At 43.0% G+C, this 19816-nt stretch overlaps 2 protein-coding genes across 6 annotated transcripts; one reads left to right on the top strand and one right to left on the bottom strand.

The window, feature by feature from the left end:
• The first annotated feature begins 262 nt into the window (after window positions 1-262).
• LOC139584379 (apoptosis facilitator Bcl-2-like protein 14) lies at window positions 263-11090 on the top strand. 5 transcript variants are annotated; one of them, XM_071416137.1, is made up of 7 exons: window positions 263-939; window positions 1910-1979; window positions 3068-3365; window positions 3840-3965; window positions 4726-4784; window positions 9874-10179; window positions 10346-11090. In XM_071416137.1, exons 3-7 carry the CDS (start codon window positions 3116-3118, stop codon window positions 10376-10378), a joined length of 774 nt encoding a protein of 257 aa, XP_071272238.1. In that variant the 5' UTR covers window positions 263-939; window positions 1910-1979; window positions 3068-3115; the 3' UTR covers window positions 10379-11090. The 5 variants fall into 5 exon arrangements, with proteins under 5 accessions (XP_071272238.1, XP_071272239.1, XP_071272235.1 ...); XM_071416134.1 differs by having other exon boundaries at window positions 293-939; window positions 3837-3965; XM_071416133.1 differs by lacking the exon at window positions 1910-1979 and having other exon boundaries at window positions 295-939; window positions 3837-3965.
• On the bottom strand, window positions 11067-18915 carry tph2 (tryptophan hydroxylase 2 (tryptophan 5-monooxygenase)). The gene is made up of 12 exons (XM_071416132.1): window positions 18761-18915; window positions 18434-18629; window positions 17447-17590; window positions 17180-17363; window positions 15220-15320; window positions 14383-14450; window positions 13954-14150; window positions 13501-13636; window positions 13086-13212; window positions 12848-12943; window positions 12636-12769; window positions 11067-12136 (listed from the first exon to the last, which is right to left on the bottom strand). Exons 2-12 carry the CDS (start codon window positions 18620-18622, stop codon window positions 11962-11964), a joined length of 1551 nt encoding a protein of 516 aa, XP_071272233.1. The 5' UTR covers window positions 18623-18629; window positions 18761-18915; the 3' UTR covers window positions 11067-11961.
• Between the last annotated feature and the right edge of the window lie 901 nt (window positions 18916-19816).

The raw sequence follows: 19816 nt of genomic DNA, 5'->3' as shown, positions 1-19816 counted from the left end.
GGAAGGGTGCAGCTCTCTAGACCAACCAAGAGGTTAGAATACTGGACAATACCATATTAGGAACTGTTTTAGTGTAGAATCGACAGACCCAAGACGGAGCTAATCTACCCAGCAACCAGAGGTGGACAAAGGAACGCGCCAAGGGGCCAGCAAAGGGGGGCAAAGTCTAAACCAAGCCCAGCCTCTACTGTGATAGGCTAACAGACGCGTTGAAACGACGTCATCACGGTATAAGAACAGCTGTTTACGTACTTCTTGCCAGTTCCCTGTTCATCATGCGCGGTGAAACAGCGAACCGTATATACGAAAATTGCATTTGCCATTCATTGTTTGCGGTAATTAAACATAATCAAAGAAAGTTAACAGACCTTGCTTTTTATGTATCCTGACACCGGATGTGTTACACGCAGTGTTCACACTGCCACAAACGTTTTTGGGAGTTAACGATTTTACATCTGAAGACTTGCAAGGGGTACAAGCGCCGGAATACGGCCCGCCCTCCCAGGCGGAGCCTGTGTAGGGATCAGATATGACCTATTTTTAACAGAAAAGTTGTTTGATTTAGTATATTTTTATTTTATTTGTTTTTGGTAGTTTGTTCCGTTTTGGGGGGAGAATCCTGTTTCCACTACGCACAGTAGGTGCACATGATATTCTGTGAACGCCAATATAACATAGAAGAAGAAAAACATCAAAGAGCCATATCAGACTCTAAAGTCAGGAGGACATGAGAGTTCGGGGTTAGCCAGACTAGAGGAACGCGCCCAATAAATATAGTTAATCACATCCAGGGGGTGGCAGTACAGAGTAGTTTTCGCCAGAAAAATGTAGGAGGAAGTAGAATGTAACGTGGAATGCCCCGTTATGAATCTCAAATCTAGTTATGGTTCCTTATTCAAGGTGAAAGCATCATCAGATATTTGGTGAAAGAATTTATAGGTAAGTGTTTACGGTTTAGCCTACTATTTGTATGCTTTTGGTTTTCTGTCGATGTTATTTGTGTAGACTGTCCTACAGCCACATCGATTTTTCAGAGAAAGTGACTCCATTATTACAGTGAAAGTAACCTTATTTACTCAAGTAGGTAACCCACATTCGGTGTCTGTAACCGAGCAGCAAATTATTTAGTCTACGTGGCATACTGTATGGCTACAGTAAGTATGTTTTTGCATAAGCAATTACATGTCAAGTTTATCCGCTATTTGACTTTCACCATGAAAGTGAAACTAACTTGATGTGAAACAATACCAAAACCTTTCATAACTCCCTGAAGCTTGTAATATGGTGAACCAAAATTAGAAAACAAAGGCCCAAAAAATTAAATAACATCAAATAAAGTTTGTCCACCACCAGTGGCGTGTATTCATGGATGCCATGCTTCCCCAAATATTTGACCTATAAAATTATTTATCTTTGGTCTCTCTGTGTTTTCACAATTTTCACCGGAAAAATCATCTGAGCGAGGGAAACAGCGCCCCTCTGTCTCAGTATGGGTAGCCCACGTATCTGATGCTGTCTGGACCAAAAGAGTATGACATGTTGCTGGTGAAGCACTTGATTTGGCCTCCCTTGATAAATAAAATATAAAATAATTAGCCAATCAGCGTTGAGGTGAGCTCAACTGTGGGTTGCCCTGGCGCAGCAAAACTCCCCGTAGGGGAGGCCAGTTTGAATTTGGCTTCACACCAATCAAATCACATCCATTTATCTAACCATAAATTAATATATTGTGCCACTGGCTTGAGAAGATTGAAGTTCAATATGTAGCCTAGATGTAGCCTAGTAGACTCACGTTAACTAGCTAGCTAACTTAGCTGGTTCATTGTTGCCCATGCGAGGAAGTTAGGCTAGCAAGCATTTTAGCTAGGTAGCCTATGAAAACAAAAACTAAAAGTGTACTGTATGACAGCGCCATGGACCGTTTGGCCAACATGACAGAGAGGAGGATGGTATTGGTGTTCAACTAGTCTACAACTAGCGTGAGTCAACAATTGTTATTTTTTTAATTACTTGTGCACACACTCTCACACAAACACCAGTGGAGGCTGCTGAGTGGAGGATGGCTCATAGTAATGGCTGGGATGGAGTCAATGTAACATTATCAACCACATGGAAACTACATGTTTGATACCATTTCATTGACTCCATTCCAGCTATTATTATGAGCTGTGCTCCCCTCAGCAGCCTCCACTGACACACACACACGGACCGAAATCAGTAGGCCTACCACGGACAGCCACGTGATATTTAGGAACATCGATATGACTAAGTTGTTTTTGGTATCTTTAAGTTTGTTTTCAGTGTATTAAACTAAGCATATGTAGCCCAGTTGATTTGATGATGTTTAAGTTGAAAGGGTGCTGGAATAGTGGAGGCAGTGCTCCTGTTGTTTTTGTTCTGACTTGCGGTAACTCCCTGATCAGTAGTAGTTTAGTAAACTGTCGAAAACATTAACTTTCTTGACCATGCTTCAGGTTATGTAACTGTTTAATACAATATTTGCTTTGTGGACAGATGTTGCTCTCCAGTTTTGTGATGAAACAAACATAGTTGAAGTTATTCCGCCACTGTGTGTTGTCTTTTTGTTGTCTCAACCTTATTGTACTGTGCATCACGGTGGCGTATGAACGAATGGGTTATAGAGAGAACAAAGCAAATATCACCACATAGGTTGTAATATGGATTTTTCTACTGGCTCGGCTTGGCTTCCCTAGTGATTTTGCCCACGCGCTGCCACTGTCCACCACAGCCTTCAGGGAGGCTAATTTTGCACTGTAGGCCTAAGTAAGTGTTTGGTGTTCTTCGGTCCTGGGGACCCACATGCTGTGTAACATTTTGTTCCAGCCCAGTAATATGTCACACCTGATTCCACTTTATTATTTGAATCAGATGTTAATAGCCTATCCTGCTGTGCTGGAACAAAACCCTGCACTGTCTGTGGGTCCCCCAGAAAGATTATTGAAGAGGGAAACGGCGCCTGTTTTATACTAGAGATTATTGTTTTAAAATGGTTAGCGACCAATGTAAGTCAACATTACATTTCTTATTTTTCTATTTAATTCTGCAGATCCTGCAGTGTTCCAGGCTGTCTGGTTGTGTGTGGCGTGGCAGTGAGATGGAGAACCATGCAACAGCAGGGGCCGCCGTGGATGCATGCGGAGTGGACCAACGTAGCGATGAGTATCGGCTGCTCATGGCTTACTGTGGCAAGAGGAAGAGGCAGCGGTCTGGCCCAATGCCTCAATTTCAAGGCCTCATTCAAAAAGAAGGTCCTCCTCCATCCAGACATAATGCTACATTTTATGACACCGGTCCCATACACCGAGGATTTCGAAGTGCTCCGTCCAGACATGGCCGAGTGGCAGGTAAGAGGTAGTTGAAAACAGTGGTGGTGGGAAAGGGAGCAACAAAGACAGGGGGATGTATCCACACCTAGTATCTATACAGTTACAGGTATGTTTCTGTGCACTGGAACATTCTGTGCAGAACAGTGGAGGCTGGTGGGAGGAGCTATCGGAGGACAAGCTCATTATAATGGCTGGAATGGAATGAATAGAACAGAGTCAAACCTGTGGTTTCCGTATGTTTGATACCATTCTATTGGTTCCATTCCAACCATTACAATTATCCCGGCCTCCTATAGATATTCTCACCAGCCTCCTCTGGTGCGGAACCATAGAATATTATATGTCAAATATATGGATTGATCACAGAATATTGTGCTACTTAGAACATACACATTTATGTAACCCCTGCAACTAAAAACACTGTGTGTGCGTGCGTGTGCGTGGCATGCGTGTGTGTGGTGTGTGCGTGTGTGTGGTGTGTGTGTAAAGCAGCTGCTGGAGCTGCAGGAGGAGTGGGCAATAACTTGAATGGAGTAGCAGACAGGTTGACTCAAATTGCAGACTCTGTGCAGATCACAACAGACGACATAGAGTCAGACGGGACAGATGATCAACATGGTGGGTCTCTTTCACGCTTACAGCAATAACGTTTATGATAATAAATGGATTCGATCTATTAAAGATGCATTGTAATTTCAGAAAATGGCCATAATATATGTGCAGTAATAGTGGAATTATAGTGTTTCACAGTATTACTTACCGGCCAGTGTTGTGATTGGCTGTGATATTCGCCTATTGATTTCTCCCACCGGAGCAGCATCTGTTGTCAAAATGGGAATGCTGTGTGGCTGTGTTATCTAGTGGAAAATGGGTCAAGCGGCCAATGTAGAAGTCACTCTGTCATTTCCTGGTTACAAAAATTCTACACTGTTCAATTTCAGTTTATGTGAGAAATCAAGCACTGAATTGTGTAGGGAATTATTGTACCATCTAAATCGCTGAGAAATATATTTTTCAATAACCCTAAAATATATTTTTACAGCTGTTTGAAGCTGGTGGACCAAAACCAAAAGTAAAAGGCTCAAGCGTGAGTCACCACCATGTTACGGGGAAATAGGATGCGGGGTAGGGGGAGATGTGTTTTGAATGCAGCTAAGTGCTGTTGCAATTTACCTGGCTTCCACATAGGGGAGAAATTCTGAGAAATTATATGTGTAGCACCTTTAAGTGATTTTCCTTACAGTTGTAGCTTTCAAAGTACTTTTCATGATATAGTAGGGTAATGCAATGATTTGCATAAAGTTGAACTTGAACTTAGTGCTTTTCTGATGCCACAGATGTGAATGGACAGTTACTGATTGGTTTTGTCTCCCTGCAGATGTCATCCGAAGACTAGTGGAGTTGCTGAAGGCGTCTGGAGACAAGCTGAATGAGGAGGTGTGTGTGTTTTTTCATGGGGAGAAAGGGGAAGGGTTTCAAATGCAATTGGACTACCCATTTCAAATAAAATCTTATTTGTCACATGCGCCGAATACAACTGGTGTAGACCTTACAGTGAAATGCTGAATACAACTGGTGTAGACCTTACAGTGAAATGCTGAATACAACTGGTGTAGACCTTACAGTGAAATGCTGAATACAACTGGTGTAGACCTTACAGTGAAATGCTGAATACAACTGGTGTAGACCTTACAGTGAAATGCTGAATACAACTGGTGTAGACCTTACAGTGAAATGCTTACTTGCAAACCCTTAACCAAAAATGCTGTTCAAGAAATAGAGCTAAGAAAATATTTACTAAATAAACTAAAGTTTAAAAAAATCAAAAAGTAACACAAGATATTTACATAACAATAACGAGGCTATATACAGGGGGAACCGGTACCGAGTCAATGTGCGGGGGTACAGGTTAGTCGAGGTAATTTGTAAAGTGACTGTGCATAGATAATAAACAGCGAGTAGCAACAGTGTAAAAACAAAGGGTGGGGGGGGTCAATGTAAATAGTCCAGGTGGCCATTTGATTAATTGTTCACCAGTCTTTTGGCTTTGGGGTAGAAGCTGTTATAAGGAGCCTTTTGGTCCGAGACTTGGCGCTCCAGTACCGCTTGCCGTGCGGTAGCAGAGACAACAGACAACTTGACTTTGATGACTGGAGTCTTTGACAATTTTTTGGGGCCTTCCTCTGACACTGCCTAGTATATAGGTCCAGGATGTCAGAAAGCTTTGCCTCTTCTGTTGCGACGTCCCCCGAAGGCCCTTCTGCTATCCTGCTAGCTCCGGCCCACTAGCTGTCTGAATCGCCGTGTCTCCAGCTCGCCAAGCTACTCACTGGATCCTATGATCACTCGGCTATGCATGCCTCTCCCTAATGTCAATATGCCTTGTCCATTGCTGTTTTGGTTAGTGATTATTGTCTTATTTCACTGTAGAGCCTCCAGCCCTGCTCAATATGCCTTAGCTAGCCCTTTTGTTCCACCCCCCACACATGTGGTGACCTCACCTGGTCTAAATGATGTCTCTAGAGACAAAACCTCTCTCATCGTCACTCAATGCCTAGGTTCACCTCCACTGTATTCACATCCTACCATACCATTGTCTGTACATTATGTCTTGAATCTATTCTTCTGCGCCTAGAAACCTGCTCCTTTTACTTTCTGTTCCGAACGCACTAGATGACCAGTTCTTATAGCCTTTAGCCATACCCTTATCCTACTCCTCCTCTGTTCCTCTGGTGATGTAGAGGTTAACCCAGGCCCTGCAGCACCTAGCTCCACTCCCATTCCCCAGGCGCTCTCATGTGTTGCTCTCATGTGTTGACTTCTGTAACCGTAAAAGCCTTGGTTTCATGCATGTTAACATTAGAAGCCTCCTCCCTAAGTTTGTTTTATTCACTGCTTTAGGACACTCCGCCAACCCGGATGTCCTAGCCGTGTCTGAATCCTGGCTTAGGAAGGCCACCAAAAATCCTGACATTTCCATCCTTAACTATAACATTTTCAGACAAGATAGAACTGCCAAGGGGGGCGAAGTTGCAATCTACTGCAGAGATAGCCTGCAGAGTTCTGTCATACTATCCAGGTCTGTGCCCAAACAATTTGAGCTTCTACTTTTAAAAATCCACCTTTCCAGAAACAAGTCTCTCACCGTTGCCGCTTGTTATAGACCCCCTTCAGCCCCCAGCTGTGCCCTGGACACCATATGTGAATATCTTCAGAGTTCGTACTGTTAGGTGACCTAAACTGGGACATGCTTAACACCCCGGGCGTCCTACAATCTAAGATAGATGTCCTCAATCTCACACAAATTATCAGTGAACCTACTAGGTACACCCTAAATCTGTAACCATGGGCACCATCTTAGATATCATCCTGACCAACTTGCCCTCTAAATATACCTCTGCTGTCTTCAACCAGGATCTCAGCGATCATTGCCTCATTGCCTGTGTGCGTAATGCGTCCGCGGTCAAACGACCACCCCTCATCACTGTCAAACGCTCCCTAAAACACTTCAGCGAGCAGGCCTTTCTAATTGACCTGGCCCGGGTAGGATATTGACCTCATCCCATCAGTAGAGGATGCCTGGTTGCTCTTTAAAAGTGCTTTCCTCTCCATCTTAAATAAGCATGCCCCATTCAAAAAAATGTAGAACTAAGAACAAATATAGACCTTGGTTCACTCCAGACCTGACTGCCCTTGACCAGCACAAAAACATCTTGTGGTGTTCTGCATTAGCATCGAATAGCCCCCGTGATATGTACCTTTTCAGGGAAGTCAGGAACTAATATACTCAGTCAGTTAGGAAAGCGAATGGCTAGCTTTATCAAACAGAAATTTGCATCCTGTAGCACTAATTCCCAAAAAGTTTTGGGACACTGTAAAGTCCATGGAGAATAAGAGCACCTCCTCCCAGCTGCCCACTGCACTGAGGATAGGAAACATTGTCACCAGCGATAAATCTACGAAAATCGAGAATTTCAATAAGCATCTTTCTACGGCTGGACATGCTTTCCACCTGGCTACCCCTACCCCGGCCAACATCTCAGCACCCTCTGCAGCAACTTGCCCAAGCCCCACTCCCCGCTTCTCCTTCGCCCAAATCCAGACAGCTGATGTTCTGAAAGAGCTGCAAAATCTGGATCCCTACAAATCAGCTGGGCTAGACAATCTGGACCCTCTCTTTCTAAAATTATCTGCCGAAATTGTTGCAACCCCTATTACTAGTCTATTCAACCTCTCTTTCGTATCGTCTGAGATCCCCAAAGATTGGAAAGCTGCCGCGGTCATCCCCCTCTTCAAAGGGGGAGACACTCTAGACCCAAACTGTTATAGACCTATATCCATCCTGCCCTGCCTTTCTAAAATCTTCGAAAGCCAAGTTAACAAACAGATCACCGACCATTTCGAATCCCACCGTACCTTCTCCACTATGCAATCTGGTTTCCGAGCTGGTCATGGGTGCACCTCAGCCACGCTCAAGGTCCTAAACGATATCATAACCGCCATCGATAAAAGACAGTACTGTGCAGCTGTCTTCATCGACCTGGCCAAGGCTTTCGACTGTCAATCACTGCATTCTTATTGGCAGACTCAATAGCCTTGGCTTCTCAAATGACTGCCTCGCCTGGTTCACCAACTACTTCTCAGATAGAGTTCAGTGTGTCAAATCGGAGGGCCTGTTGTCCGGACCTCTGGCAGTCTCTATGGGGGTGCCACAGGGTTCGATTCTCGGGCCAACTCTTTTCTCTGTATATATCAATGATGTCGCTCTTGCTGCTGGTGATTCTCTGATCCACCTCTACGCAGATGACACCATTCTGTATACATCTGGCCCTTCTTTGGACACTGTGCTAACAAACCTCCAAACGAGCTTCAATGCCATACAACACTCCTTCCATGGCCTCCAACTGCTTTTAAATGCAAGTAAAACTAAATGCATGCTCTTCAACCAATTGCTGCCCGCACCCTCCCGCCCAACTAGCATCACTACTCTGGATGGTTCTGACTTAGAATATGTGGACAACTACAAATACCTAGGTATCTGGTTAGACTGTAAACTTTCCTTCCAGACTCACATTAATCATATCCAATCCAAAATTCAATCTAGAATTAGCTTCCTATTTCGCAACAAAGCCTCCTTCATTCATGCTGCCAAACATACCCTCATAAAACTGACTATCCTACCGATCCTTGACTTCGGCGATGTCATTTACAAAATAGCCTCCAACACTCTACTCAGAAAATTGGGTGTAGTCTATCACAGTGCCATCTGTTTTGTCACCAAAGCCCCATATACTACCCACCACTGCGACCTGTATGCTCACATTGGCTGGCCCTCACTACATATTTGTCGCCAAACCCACTGGCTCCAGGTCATCTATAAGTCTATGTTAGGTAAATCCCCACCTTATCTCAGCTCACTGGTCACCATAGCAACATCCACCCGTAGCACGCGCTCCAGCAGGTATATTTCACGGGTCACCCCCAAAGCCAACACTTCCTTTGGCCACCTGTCCTTCCAGTTCTCTGCTGCCAATGACTGGAACAAATTGAAAAAAATCACAGAAGCTGGAGTCTTATATCTCCTTCTCTAACTTTAAGCATCAGCTGTCAGAGCAGCTTACCGATCACTGTACCTGTACACAGCCAATCTGTAAATAGCACACCCAACTACCTCATCCCCATATTGTTACTTATCCTCTTGCTCTTTTGCACCCCAGTATCTCTACTTGCACATCATCATCTACACATCTATCACTTCAGTGTTAATGCTAAATTGTAATTATTTCGACTCCATGACCTATTTATTGCCTTACCTCCCTACTCTTCTACATTTGCAAACACTGTACATAGATTTTTCTATTGTGTTATTGACTGTACGTTTGTTTGTGTTACTCTGTTTTGCTTTATCTTGGCCAGGTCGCAGTTGTAAATGAGAACTTGTTCTCAACTGGCCTACCTGGTTAAATACAAAAGTGATGTACTGGGCCGTACGCACTACAATTTGTAGCGCCTTACGGTTAGATGCCTTACCAGGTGGTGATGCAACCGGTCAGGATGCTCTCAATGGTGCAGCTGTATAACTTTTTGAGGAGCTGGGGACCCATGCCAAATCTTTTCAGTCTCCTGAGGGGGAAAAGGTGTTGTCGTGCCCGCTTCACAACTGTCTTGGCGTGTTTGGACCGTGATAGTTCGTTGGTGATGTGGACACCAAGGAACTTGAAACTCTCAACCCGCTCCACTACAGCCCGTCGATGTTAATAGGGTCCTGTTCGGCCCTCCTTTTCCTGTAGTCCATGATCAGCTTGTTCCATAGTCAAACATCCCTTGACTCTCAATAACAGCATACAGTATACAGTATGTTACGAATGCATAAATACCAAATACTGTATAAGACTCTGTCCAAGACCAGGTACAGTACACTCTTCTTTCACAATTATGTGTTCAAATGTCTCCCTTCCTCTCAACTCCCTCTACCTCTACTGACCTCACCCTCCCGGCACCCTCCCTCCACCCTCCCCCATCTCAGATCAAGAGTAACCACATCTTGCAGAGGCACCTCCAGACTTCCTTCACTTACAGTCTGTTTGAGACGGTGACCTCCACCCTGCTCCAGGGAGTGACAGGGGTAGAGGGTGATGGTCCTGTAGCCCAGACAGGCTACCCTGCCCCTGAGAAGGAGGAGAGGGTCCAGAGGGAGCAGATTGCCCTGGCCTGCGAGGTGACTAGCAAGCTATCTGCCCTGGACCTCCACCCCATGAGTCGGGCCATGGGCTTTGGGACACGCTACCTCCAGGAGCACCACACGGCCTGGGTGAAGAAACACGGAGGCTGGGTGAGTACTGCAGAACCAGAGCAGGGTCGTCTGTCAGGAGAGTGTAAGGGGAATAACAGCTTAAAGTAGATGATATTCCTAAATGAGAGAAAAGATAGAAAAATGAACAGGGGAAAACAATGTATTGTTTTCTACATTTTGTAATTCTGTCTTTTCTTCCTTCCAGAATAACGTGTTTGACAGTGAAGACACTGATTAGACCTGCCAGGCATTTCAGCTGCTTCAACCATTCATGGGAACTAATTTACATTTTTATGAAGATTTTGCTGAATATTAAATGTTTAATTTGCTCCTAAAACTATGGATTCACTTACTGTTCTTACATTAATAAGGCTGTTTCTTAGTGAAACTGACTACATTTTGTTCATGTTAAAGAGATCCTTCAAAAGTTATGTACTGTTAGATACTGAACATTGGTCCCAATTTAGACTTGAAATAAACAGGCTTAACATGGACTTAAGTCATTAAAACATGGACTAAAGTTTTTTTTTTTTTACTAAAGTCCATGTTAAGTCACCTTATCTCAAGTTTTTAAATATTAGGGCCTATACGGAATGTATAGCTTTCTTGATGTTTGGATTTATCTTAAACTCTAAAATGACATTGAACCTGTGATTTATGAATGAACTGCTTAGTGTGGATTATCAATGAATTGCCTTGAAATGGTTGTATGTGGAAAATAAATCTAATGGTTAATACATTTCTGCAGCCGGTATGTGATGAAACAATAATCATCTTTAGGTTGTTAGTTTTGGAAATTGTGTATGAACCTCTATCCCACAAACAGTTTTTTTTATATTACAACAGAAAGTAGTGTTAATGAGATATGTTGCTATTCCAGTGGTGTTACTGTGATAAAGTACACATTATTTGATACCATAAAGGAATTAAAGATTTGTTTTGTCATTTAATAGTCATTCATTTGTATTCTTTTGAATATAATTGTCTTCCTCTTTGTAAAGCTGTGAATGAAGACTATACATTTGCAATGTGCAGTGAAAACAGTATAGTAGAACGATACATGAAAGCAAAAGTACACAGATTCCAAATGGAACATTAAATCAGTTACCTTATCAGAGAGAATAAACCATTCCAGTCCAAGCATAACATGTATACATATACTTATAACATTAAGGCCAGAGAAGCCTGACATTAAAAATATTAGAACAATGATTCTCTTTTCCTAGTGTTTGTATTGTATTTGAATTACATTTGGGACATTTCTTTATTTCAAAGCAAATGGCAGCCAAGTTACATTTGACATATTTGTGACACATTTTGACTGCATAACAATGCAAAGCTCATTAATATCCTGTTGTATTCTTCAAATTTGATGCACTGTACAGAATAAGTCAAAAATATCTCAAAATTTCCCCCAACAATTTCAAATACTATATATTTCAAGCATAACATATCCATGTATTATTTAATGTATTATACTCTATCCCTCTTAAACTCAACTCTGGACCGCGAAGCCAATTCCACTGCATTTTTTTTTATTTGTTCCCCTCTAATCAGGGACTGATTTAGACGGGTGTAATTATCAGGTAGAACAGAAAACCAGCAGGCTCCGGACCTCGTAGGGTATGAGTTGAATACCCCTGCTCTATACAATAAACTCTGAGTGGAAAATAGATCTGATTTATTTTTCATGTCACTTCAAACATTTACTATTTTATCTATTTTTATTTTAAGAGATATCTGTGCACTGTACAGGTCATGTCTGTTTCATTTCCACAAAGATGTTATATTCAACAAGTATATGCCCAAGATACACAAGTGCTATATTCCCAGGTATGTGTTCATCTTGCCTAGGGCATCACACACGGTGGTGAGGTCACTGCGAAGGTCCTGCACCACATTCTCGATGCTCCTAGTGTCCTTCAGCAGGTCTATGCTCTGGGTGTAGGGGTTGTAGTACACTGAGAACGGCCTCTTGATCGTCTTGGCAAACTCCCTGTTGGTAGAAGGAATATACTTGACTGCAAAGAAGAGTTACTTCAGTGGACTCCTGTCTTGTCAGCATGTAACCTAGTAAACTAGTGGACTTCTGTCTCGTCAGCATGTAACATACTAAACCAGTGGACTCCTGTCTTGTCAGCATGTAACATACTAAACCAGTGGACTCCTGTCTTGTCAGCATGTAACCTACTAAACCAGTGGACTCCTGTCTTGTCAGCATGTAACCTACTAAACCAGAGCATGCAGTTTTTACGAGCAATTTTAATAACTTTGTCCTGATTCCTAGACTCTCATATTCAGTATAGGTGGCCCATGTGGGAATCAAACACACAACCTTCATGTCCTAGGGTGGTCTGGCCTAAGTCGCTGCCTCCAGAACACATATACCGCTGCAGAATGGGTTTCAAACAAATAATTGTGAGAGGAGTGGTACTGCCCCAATCCTTAAAAATAAACTGTTATCCATTAAGCCATTGGGTTGCCCTTAGTTTTACCTCATCTTCTCTTTGGCTTCTTCAAAGCTGTCAGAGACAAAGTAGACCTCCTGGAAGGTTGTGATGAGGCACTCCTGGTAGCAGGTGGTTCCAGGGTCAAACATCTTCACTGAGGCTTTGTCAGACAGGGCATGCTGTGAGGAAATAATCAGCCCGTCACTGAGTCTGAGTGAGTGTGTGAGTGTGAGTGTGTGTGTGTGCGCGCGCTTTACCTTCAGCTCTCCAATAGATGACAGCAAACCTGCACCATATGCCCTCAGCTGGCCGTCTTGTTTGCACAAGCCGAACTCAATGGTGAAGAAATAACACTGTCAACGGCATAGAACGAAACAGTCAGTCAGCCTTTATAAAAAAATAAATCAAAGTAACAAAATCCAAATCACGCTTATTTTTGTATTATTTTTTACAAATCACCCTGCATTAGGTGCATTATCAGGGTGTTGTACTCACGGTGGCTAGTTTCTGTACGTCCTCATCAGATGCCCCTAGAGATGCCAGGCCTATCTCCTGGGAGAACTGGGCGAACTTGGGGTCGGCCAGGAGCGGAACATGACCGAGCAGCTCATGACACGTGTCCCTGTATCCAGATATCAGATAATATTCTGATATCATTAGATATCGCCTAGTGAAATGCAAACGGCATCTATCGAAACTAACAATATGCTACAGACTAAACTACACATTATCGTTATCCCCTCTCTCTCTCTTTCTCTCTGTTATCGTTATCCATCTCTCTCTCCCTCTCGAATAATCATACAATAGTTTATTTTACTTTGATGTTGAGCGCTTCAGTTTGAACAAGTAATGCGATGCCAAATGCTGTGAAACTCGGAACATGTTATACCTCTGGTGATGATGTACTCACGGTTCGGGTGTGTAGAGCGGGTCAGTGCTGTGGCGGACATATTGAGTGCAGTTAAACACCCGGTAAGCCAGACCGGCCAGGAAGTCCCGAGGAGACAGGTATCCTGCCACAGGCCTCACCGTGAACCCAGACGTCTCTGAAACAGTCGCACACAAACAACAGGATCAATATATGATCATTATGGCCAATGCCTTTAGGGAACTTTGAAGGAAGGAAATGTCTTCTTCTTTGGACCGAAGTTTCAATGACAGATGTGGTTTTTTAGGGTCAGCCTGAGGTTACACAGGTGAGACACAGTGTCAGTGAGGACGAACGTGTTACCAAGCTATCTGAGGCTGATTCAGTCTTCCTGTTATGAGTGAATGTGTTATGGTTCTACTGTACACTGATAATGGTGACAACAATGTGTTGTTACGGTCATCAGGGTTGTTAGAGGTATTCATCAGCCTATACCTTTCAAGAACAGGGACACGTCCTCCAGTTGGGGGATGTTGTCCTCCCGATACCCACAATGCTTAGTGAGCAGGGGTAGGTTCTTCAGGTACTCTCTACAGGCGTGTGTGGGGTAGAGCTTGGTGAGCTCCCTGTACACCACGCCCCAGGTCCTCACCTCCTCTGGGGTGTACTTGATGTGGGGGATAGGCTGGCCACTGGGGAATGGAGGTGGACGCAGATAAGGATATAACCACACTTATATTACACTATTTTGTTATATCATATGCACACTGAGCTTTTATTTGTTATCTGTATTTACATTGTAATACCAACAAAAGTGTGCTAACACTGCAATTAGTATAACAGTATTAGTGTAAGAAAATAACAGGTTACCAGAGTGTTTCCACAGTAAAGCAACAGAAAGAGAAGAGAAGAGACTACTCATACTATTTGTAATTCATGGCCATTTCCACAAAGTACTTCCTCCTCTGGCGGTATACATTATCTTTGAAGCCCTGGAGTCAGAGCAGGGGATCAGAAGTTAGATAAGGAACAGGATCACACAGAGTTATCTGTCATGTCAACCAGCCAACAGTGGTGATATACTGTAGTTCCTGTGAATTCCTTGAGTATTATCAGCACAAATATACATATATTTTTATATATATAATCATGTAATTATGATCATTAGTTGTACACTGAGTATACCAAACATTAGGAACACCTTCCTAATATTGAGTCCCAGAACAGCCTCAATTTGTCGGGGGCTTGGACTCTACAAGTTGAGAGTCATCCACAGGGATGCTGGCCTATGTTGACTCCACTGCTTCCCACAGTGTCAAGTTGGCTGGATGTCCTTTGGGTGGTGGACCATTCTTGATGGTCCAGTGTTGCAGTTCTTGACACACACCTACTATCATACCCCGTTCAAAGGCACCACTTAAATATTTTGTCTTGCCCATTCACCCTCTGAATGGCACACATACCAAACCCATGTCTTAATTTCTGAAGGCTTAACAATCCTTCTTTAACCTGTCTCCTATCCTTCATCTACACTGATTGAAGTGGATTTAACAAGTGACATCAATAAGGGATCATAGCTTTCACCTGGATTTGCCTGGTCAGTCTATGTCATGGAAAGAGCAGGTCTTAATGTTTCGTATACTCAGTATATATTAAAACACTATGTATCTAAGTTTTATTTACTACCTTTGGTCATTCAGTTTAGTCACAATTCTAATTTTGCGATGATGACCCGGCCAAGCAGTAAATACACTAACTTACTGGGTGATCTGCATCAAGCTCTGATCCGTACATCAGCACTCTGTGAGAACACTGGTCGAGCTCTGCAATCTTCTGGGGGAACCAAGGAACTTCCTCCCCATCTAAGGATGCAAACACATCATATATACACAGAATTAAGCATTACACACACATCATATATACACTACCATTGAAAAGTTTGGGGTCACTTAGAAATGTCATTGTTTTTTAAATAAAAGCACCTTTTTTGTCCATTAAAATAACACCAAATTGATCAGAAATACAGTGTAGACATTGTTAATGTTGTAAATGACTATTGTAGCTGGAAACGGCTGATTTTTTATGAAATATCTACATAGGCGTACAGAGGCCCATTATCAGCAACCATCACTCCTGTGTTCCAATAGCACGTTGTGTTAGCTAATCTAACTGTATCATTTTAAAAGGCTAATTTATCATTTTAAAACCCTTTTGCAATTATGTTAGCACAGCTGAAAACTGTTGTGCTGATTAAAGAAGCAATAAAACTGGCCTTAGACTAGTTGAGTATCTGGAGCATCAGCATTTGTGGGTTCGATTACAGGCTCAAAATGGCCAGAAACATAGAACTTTCTTCTGAAACTCGTCAGTCTATTCTTGTTCTGAGAAATGAAGGCTATTCCATATGAGAAATTGGCAAGAAACTGAAGATCTTGTACAACGCTGTGTACTACTCCCTTTACAGAACAGCGCAAACTGGCTCTAACCAGAATAGAAAGAGGAGTGGGAGGCCCCGGTCCACAACTGAGCAAGAGGACAAGTACATTAGAGTGTCTAGTTTGAGAAACAGACACCTCACAAGTCTTCAACTGACAGCTTAATTAAATAGTACCCGCAAAACACCAGTCTCAACGTCAGCAGTGAAGAGGCGACTCCGGGATGCTGGCCTTCTAGGCAGCGTTCCTCTGTCCAGTGTCTGTGTTCTTTTGCCCATCTTAATCTTTTATTTTTATTGGCCAGTCTGAGATATGGCTTTTTCTTTGCAACTCTGCCTAGAAGGCCACCATCCAGGAGTCGCCTCTTCACTGTTGACATTGAGACTGGTGTTTTGTGGGTACTATTTAATGAAGCTACCAGTTGAGGACTTGTGAGGTGTCTGTCATTTACAACATTAACAATGTCTCCATTGTATTTCTGATCAATTTGATGTTATTTTAATGGACAAAAAATGTACTTTTCTTTCAAAACAAAGACATTTCCAAGTAACCCCAAACTTTTGAACCTTAGTGTACACAGGATAAGGGCATTACACACACACACGTCATCTATACACAGGATAAAGCATTACACACACACACACACACACACACACACACACACACACACACACACACACACACACACACACACACACATCATGTATACACAGGATAAAGCATCACACACACACATCATGTATACACAGGATAAAGCATTACACACACACACATCATATATACATAGGCATATATACATAGGATAAAGCATTACACACACACATCATATATACACAGGGTAAAGCATTACACACATTCAACTGAAGCACTACCCACACTGAGAATTTCACATATAGCAAGTAGTCATTGGTGAACTCTCATTCAATAAAATGTCAAAATAGTTTTCACTAGCACTAAATTGTACAAAGAAGAAATGGTCAACAAAAGCACATTTTGTCTGGTTAAAAGTCACTCAGTACTCACAGATCTCCATTCAGATACATTTATACCCCTACAAGATGAGACAACAAACAACATAAGATGATATGGATAAGATGTGTACATTCACTCTGAACCATGAACAGCAAAATGTCTTCATGTTCTTGCTGTAAGTCACTCAGTATTCCACATATGCCCATACAGATGTGAATGTTGAACTGAGAACAAAATAAGCCGTGGCTTATGTCCTGAATATGTCCTGAAAAACGATCAAACTGAAAGCCTACAACAAAACTCCTGGGTCATACCTGCTTCTGTAGACCACTGGTTTTGGGGCGTGTTGAAGGAGATGATATTGACGTGGTCTTTGAGGTGCTCCAGCAGCTCGTTAAACTCCTTCTTGCTGCAGCTGCAGTCGGCGTAGATCTCCACCTCTGTAGCGATGCGCTTGGACATCCGCGACTCAATGTGAGCCAGGTTCACATGCTTCTCCTAGAAGAGCAGAGAATAGACAATGAGGAGAGGAGAGAATGTCGTTGGGGCAGATGGAGTGGAGCAGGACAGTAGATACTCACCTGAAAAAGGCGTAGGGCTTTGACCAGGCAGCCCACCTCGTTCTTCAGAGAGAAAACAACAGCCGTCTTCCCCGACTCCCTGCTCTCCCTGATCTCTTTGTCGGTTGGGTTCTCATCTATTGGACAGAAGGAGGGCCGGCGCGACTGTCGGACAGGGAACAGAAAGTGACACAGACATGTCGATACAGATGACCAGATGTAATCCAATGTGACTGATCAGGTTCAAACAGGGATTGTCTGCCCGCTGCAAGACTGGATTACCCACTGAGCTAAACCCTAGCTAGGCATTAGCTCAGACAGAAACAATCTTCGGGTCTCAGGCAAGGTTACTCATCATGCGAGCGGAGGTCACTGAACCACCGTCGCTACACCAGCACATGTCCACCTGTTAACACAATTATTAATACACAATAAACAAGTCAACACAGCACATACAAGATCTGATAAGTGATTGATGCATGAAGATAGAATGTTGATTACCAAACCATTTTCCCAAGTGTAGGCCACATTAAAACCAGCCTGAGTATTTCAATCAATAGTCTCACTCAGTGCCTTAAACCATCCGTTCTACTAACACGCTTTCTTATCTTTGACATGACCAGAGAGATGAGCTAGCTAGCCATAAGAACATGTCATGAGAAAGAGGATTTCCTCCCCCTGGTTGAGTGATGGACACTAAGATATGGTTGCCTAGAAAACTGATGAAGTGTGCTTCACTCAGAAAAGAAAGTCCACAGCAATATACAGTCCAGTGGAAAAATAAATAAAATGGTGTGCACTAAATAGAACATGCAGTTATCAGAAGAGCCTCAAACCTCAACCAACCAATCAATCAATCAACCCATTCTTCAAGCCATCCATGTATTGCAGACAGTTTAAATGAATGAATCAACCAATCAGTCAACCAACCAACCAACCAACCAGTCAACTAACAAACCATCCATTGCAGAGAACACTAGATCTCATTCCATGCAGCCTTTCACTTACCATCTGTCCCCCGGTATGGTGTTGTTTCTGCTGGTCGAACATGGCCGAGTCCAGAGAGAGCCCCCGCCGGGACCAGTACTTACTGGAGAACATCATCATGGCAGGCTGCATTCTTGGCACCGGCTCTGGGCCACCCCTCTTCTCCGGGCCGCCGCCCCGCTTCCTCAGCTGGGACGACGCCATCACCATGGGCTGCCTGCATGGAGAGAATGTTCTAATCAAATTCAAGTTGAAGGTTGATGACGGTCTCTTTGTAGACCCAAACGTCACAGTATGTTTTCAATATTTGATTTCTACTAAACGTTATAATGGAGAGTCACGCGTTACCTTCCAATGCACTGGAGAGGATGTTCCAGATCCAGAGTTCCTGTTTGGTGTCTACTATAATTACTATTACAGTACTACCCTGTCTCTACTCTCTACAATAGCTACTACTACTACTACTACTGCCTCCTCCTCCACTGAGCTACACTAGGCTCGTCTTCTGCCAGCCAGCACCACTGAAGCTCCTTTAAATAGTGTGATGTAAGGCATCCCCTCCCTCTCTTTGCTGTTGACATGCATATAGACCAGGCAGGGGTGCGTGTATGTGTGTGTGTGTGTGTGTGTGTGTGTGTGTGTGTGTGTGTGTGTGTGTGTGTGTGTGTGTGTGTGTGTGTGTGTGTGTGTGTGTGTGTGTGTGTGTGTGTGTGTGTGTGTGTGTGTGTGTGTGTGTGTGTGTGTGTGTGAAGAGCCATCTCTCCATGGGAATAGATTAGGAAATACATTTTATGGTGAACCCATTAATCTGACCAATAAGATCAGCTCTGAAAAATATCTGATGTGATTGGTCAAAAGACCAATTAGTGAAAAAAAATATTATAAATGCAGCCTATGGCGTTCACTGTATTAATCCACCTTTCTGAATGCAAATCCACCAAACATGGTAACAGAATAGAGGGACTCTCAATATACATTCATTCACACCAGAGAGAGGAGCAAATCAAATCAAATCAAGTTTATTTTATATAGCCCTTCGTACATCAGCTAATATCTCGAAGTGCTGTACAGAAACCCAGCCTAAAACCCCAAACAGCAAGCAATGCAGGTGTAGAAGCACGGTGGCTAGGAAAAACTCCCTAGAAAGGCCAAAACCTAGGAAGAAACCTAGAGAGGAACCAGGCTATGAGGGGTGGCCAGTCCTCTTCTGGCTGTGCCGGGTGGAGATTATAACAGAACATGGCCAAGATGTTCAAAATGTTCATAAGTGACAAGCATGGTCAAATAATAATCAGGAATAAATGTCAGTTGGCTTTTCATAGCCGATCATTAAGAGTTGAAACCATACATAGGAATCCTCAATTTAAGTGACATATCAGATTGTATATCATAATTGTATTGGCC

Source organism: Salvelinus alpinus, chromosome 9 (genome assembly GCF_045679555.1).
Source record: "Salvelinus alpinus chromosome 9, SLU_Salpinus.1, whole genome shotgun sequence".
Classification (NCBI taxonomy): domain Eukaryota; kingdom Metazoa; phylum Chordata; class Actinopteri; order Salmoniformes; family Salmonidae; genus Salvelinus; species Salvelinus alpinus.
Note: the sequence above shows the minus strand (reverse complement) of the source record. Positions and strands in the feature narration are given on the sequence as shown.

Excerpts from the sequence above, each read along its gene's own strand:
- LOC139584379 (XM_071416134.1), top strand. The coding sequence starts at position 3,116 with ATGGAGAACCATGCAACAGCAGGGGCCGCCGTGGATGCATGCGGAGTG. Across the intron at positions 3,366-3,836 it reads CAGACATGGCCGAGTGGCAG|CAGCTGCTGGAGCTGCAGGA; the intron begins GTAAGAGGTAGT and ends GTGTGTGTAAAG. Across the intron at positions 10,180-10,345 it reads TGAAGAAACACGGAGGCTGG|AATAACGTGTTTGACAGTGA; the intron begins GTGAGTACTGCA and ends TCTTCCTTCCAG.
- tph2 (XM_071416132.1), bottom strand. The coding sequence starts at position 18,622 with ATGGTGATGGCGTCGTCCCAGCTGAGGAAGCGGGGCGGCGGCCCGGAG. Across the intron at positions 14,451-15,219 it reads AGCTTGATGCAGATCACCCA|GGCTTCAAAGATAATGTATA; the intron begins GTAAGTTAGTGT and ends CTCTGACTCCAG. Across the intron at positions 13,213-13,500 it reads CCGCTCTACACACCCGAACC|GGACACGTGTCATGAGCTGC; the intron begins GTGAGTACATCA and ends ATCTGGATACAG.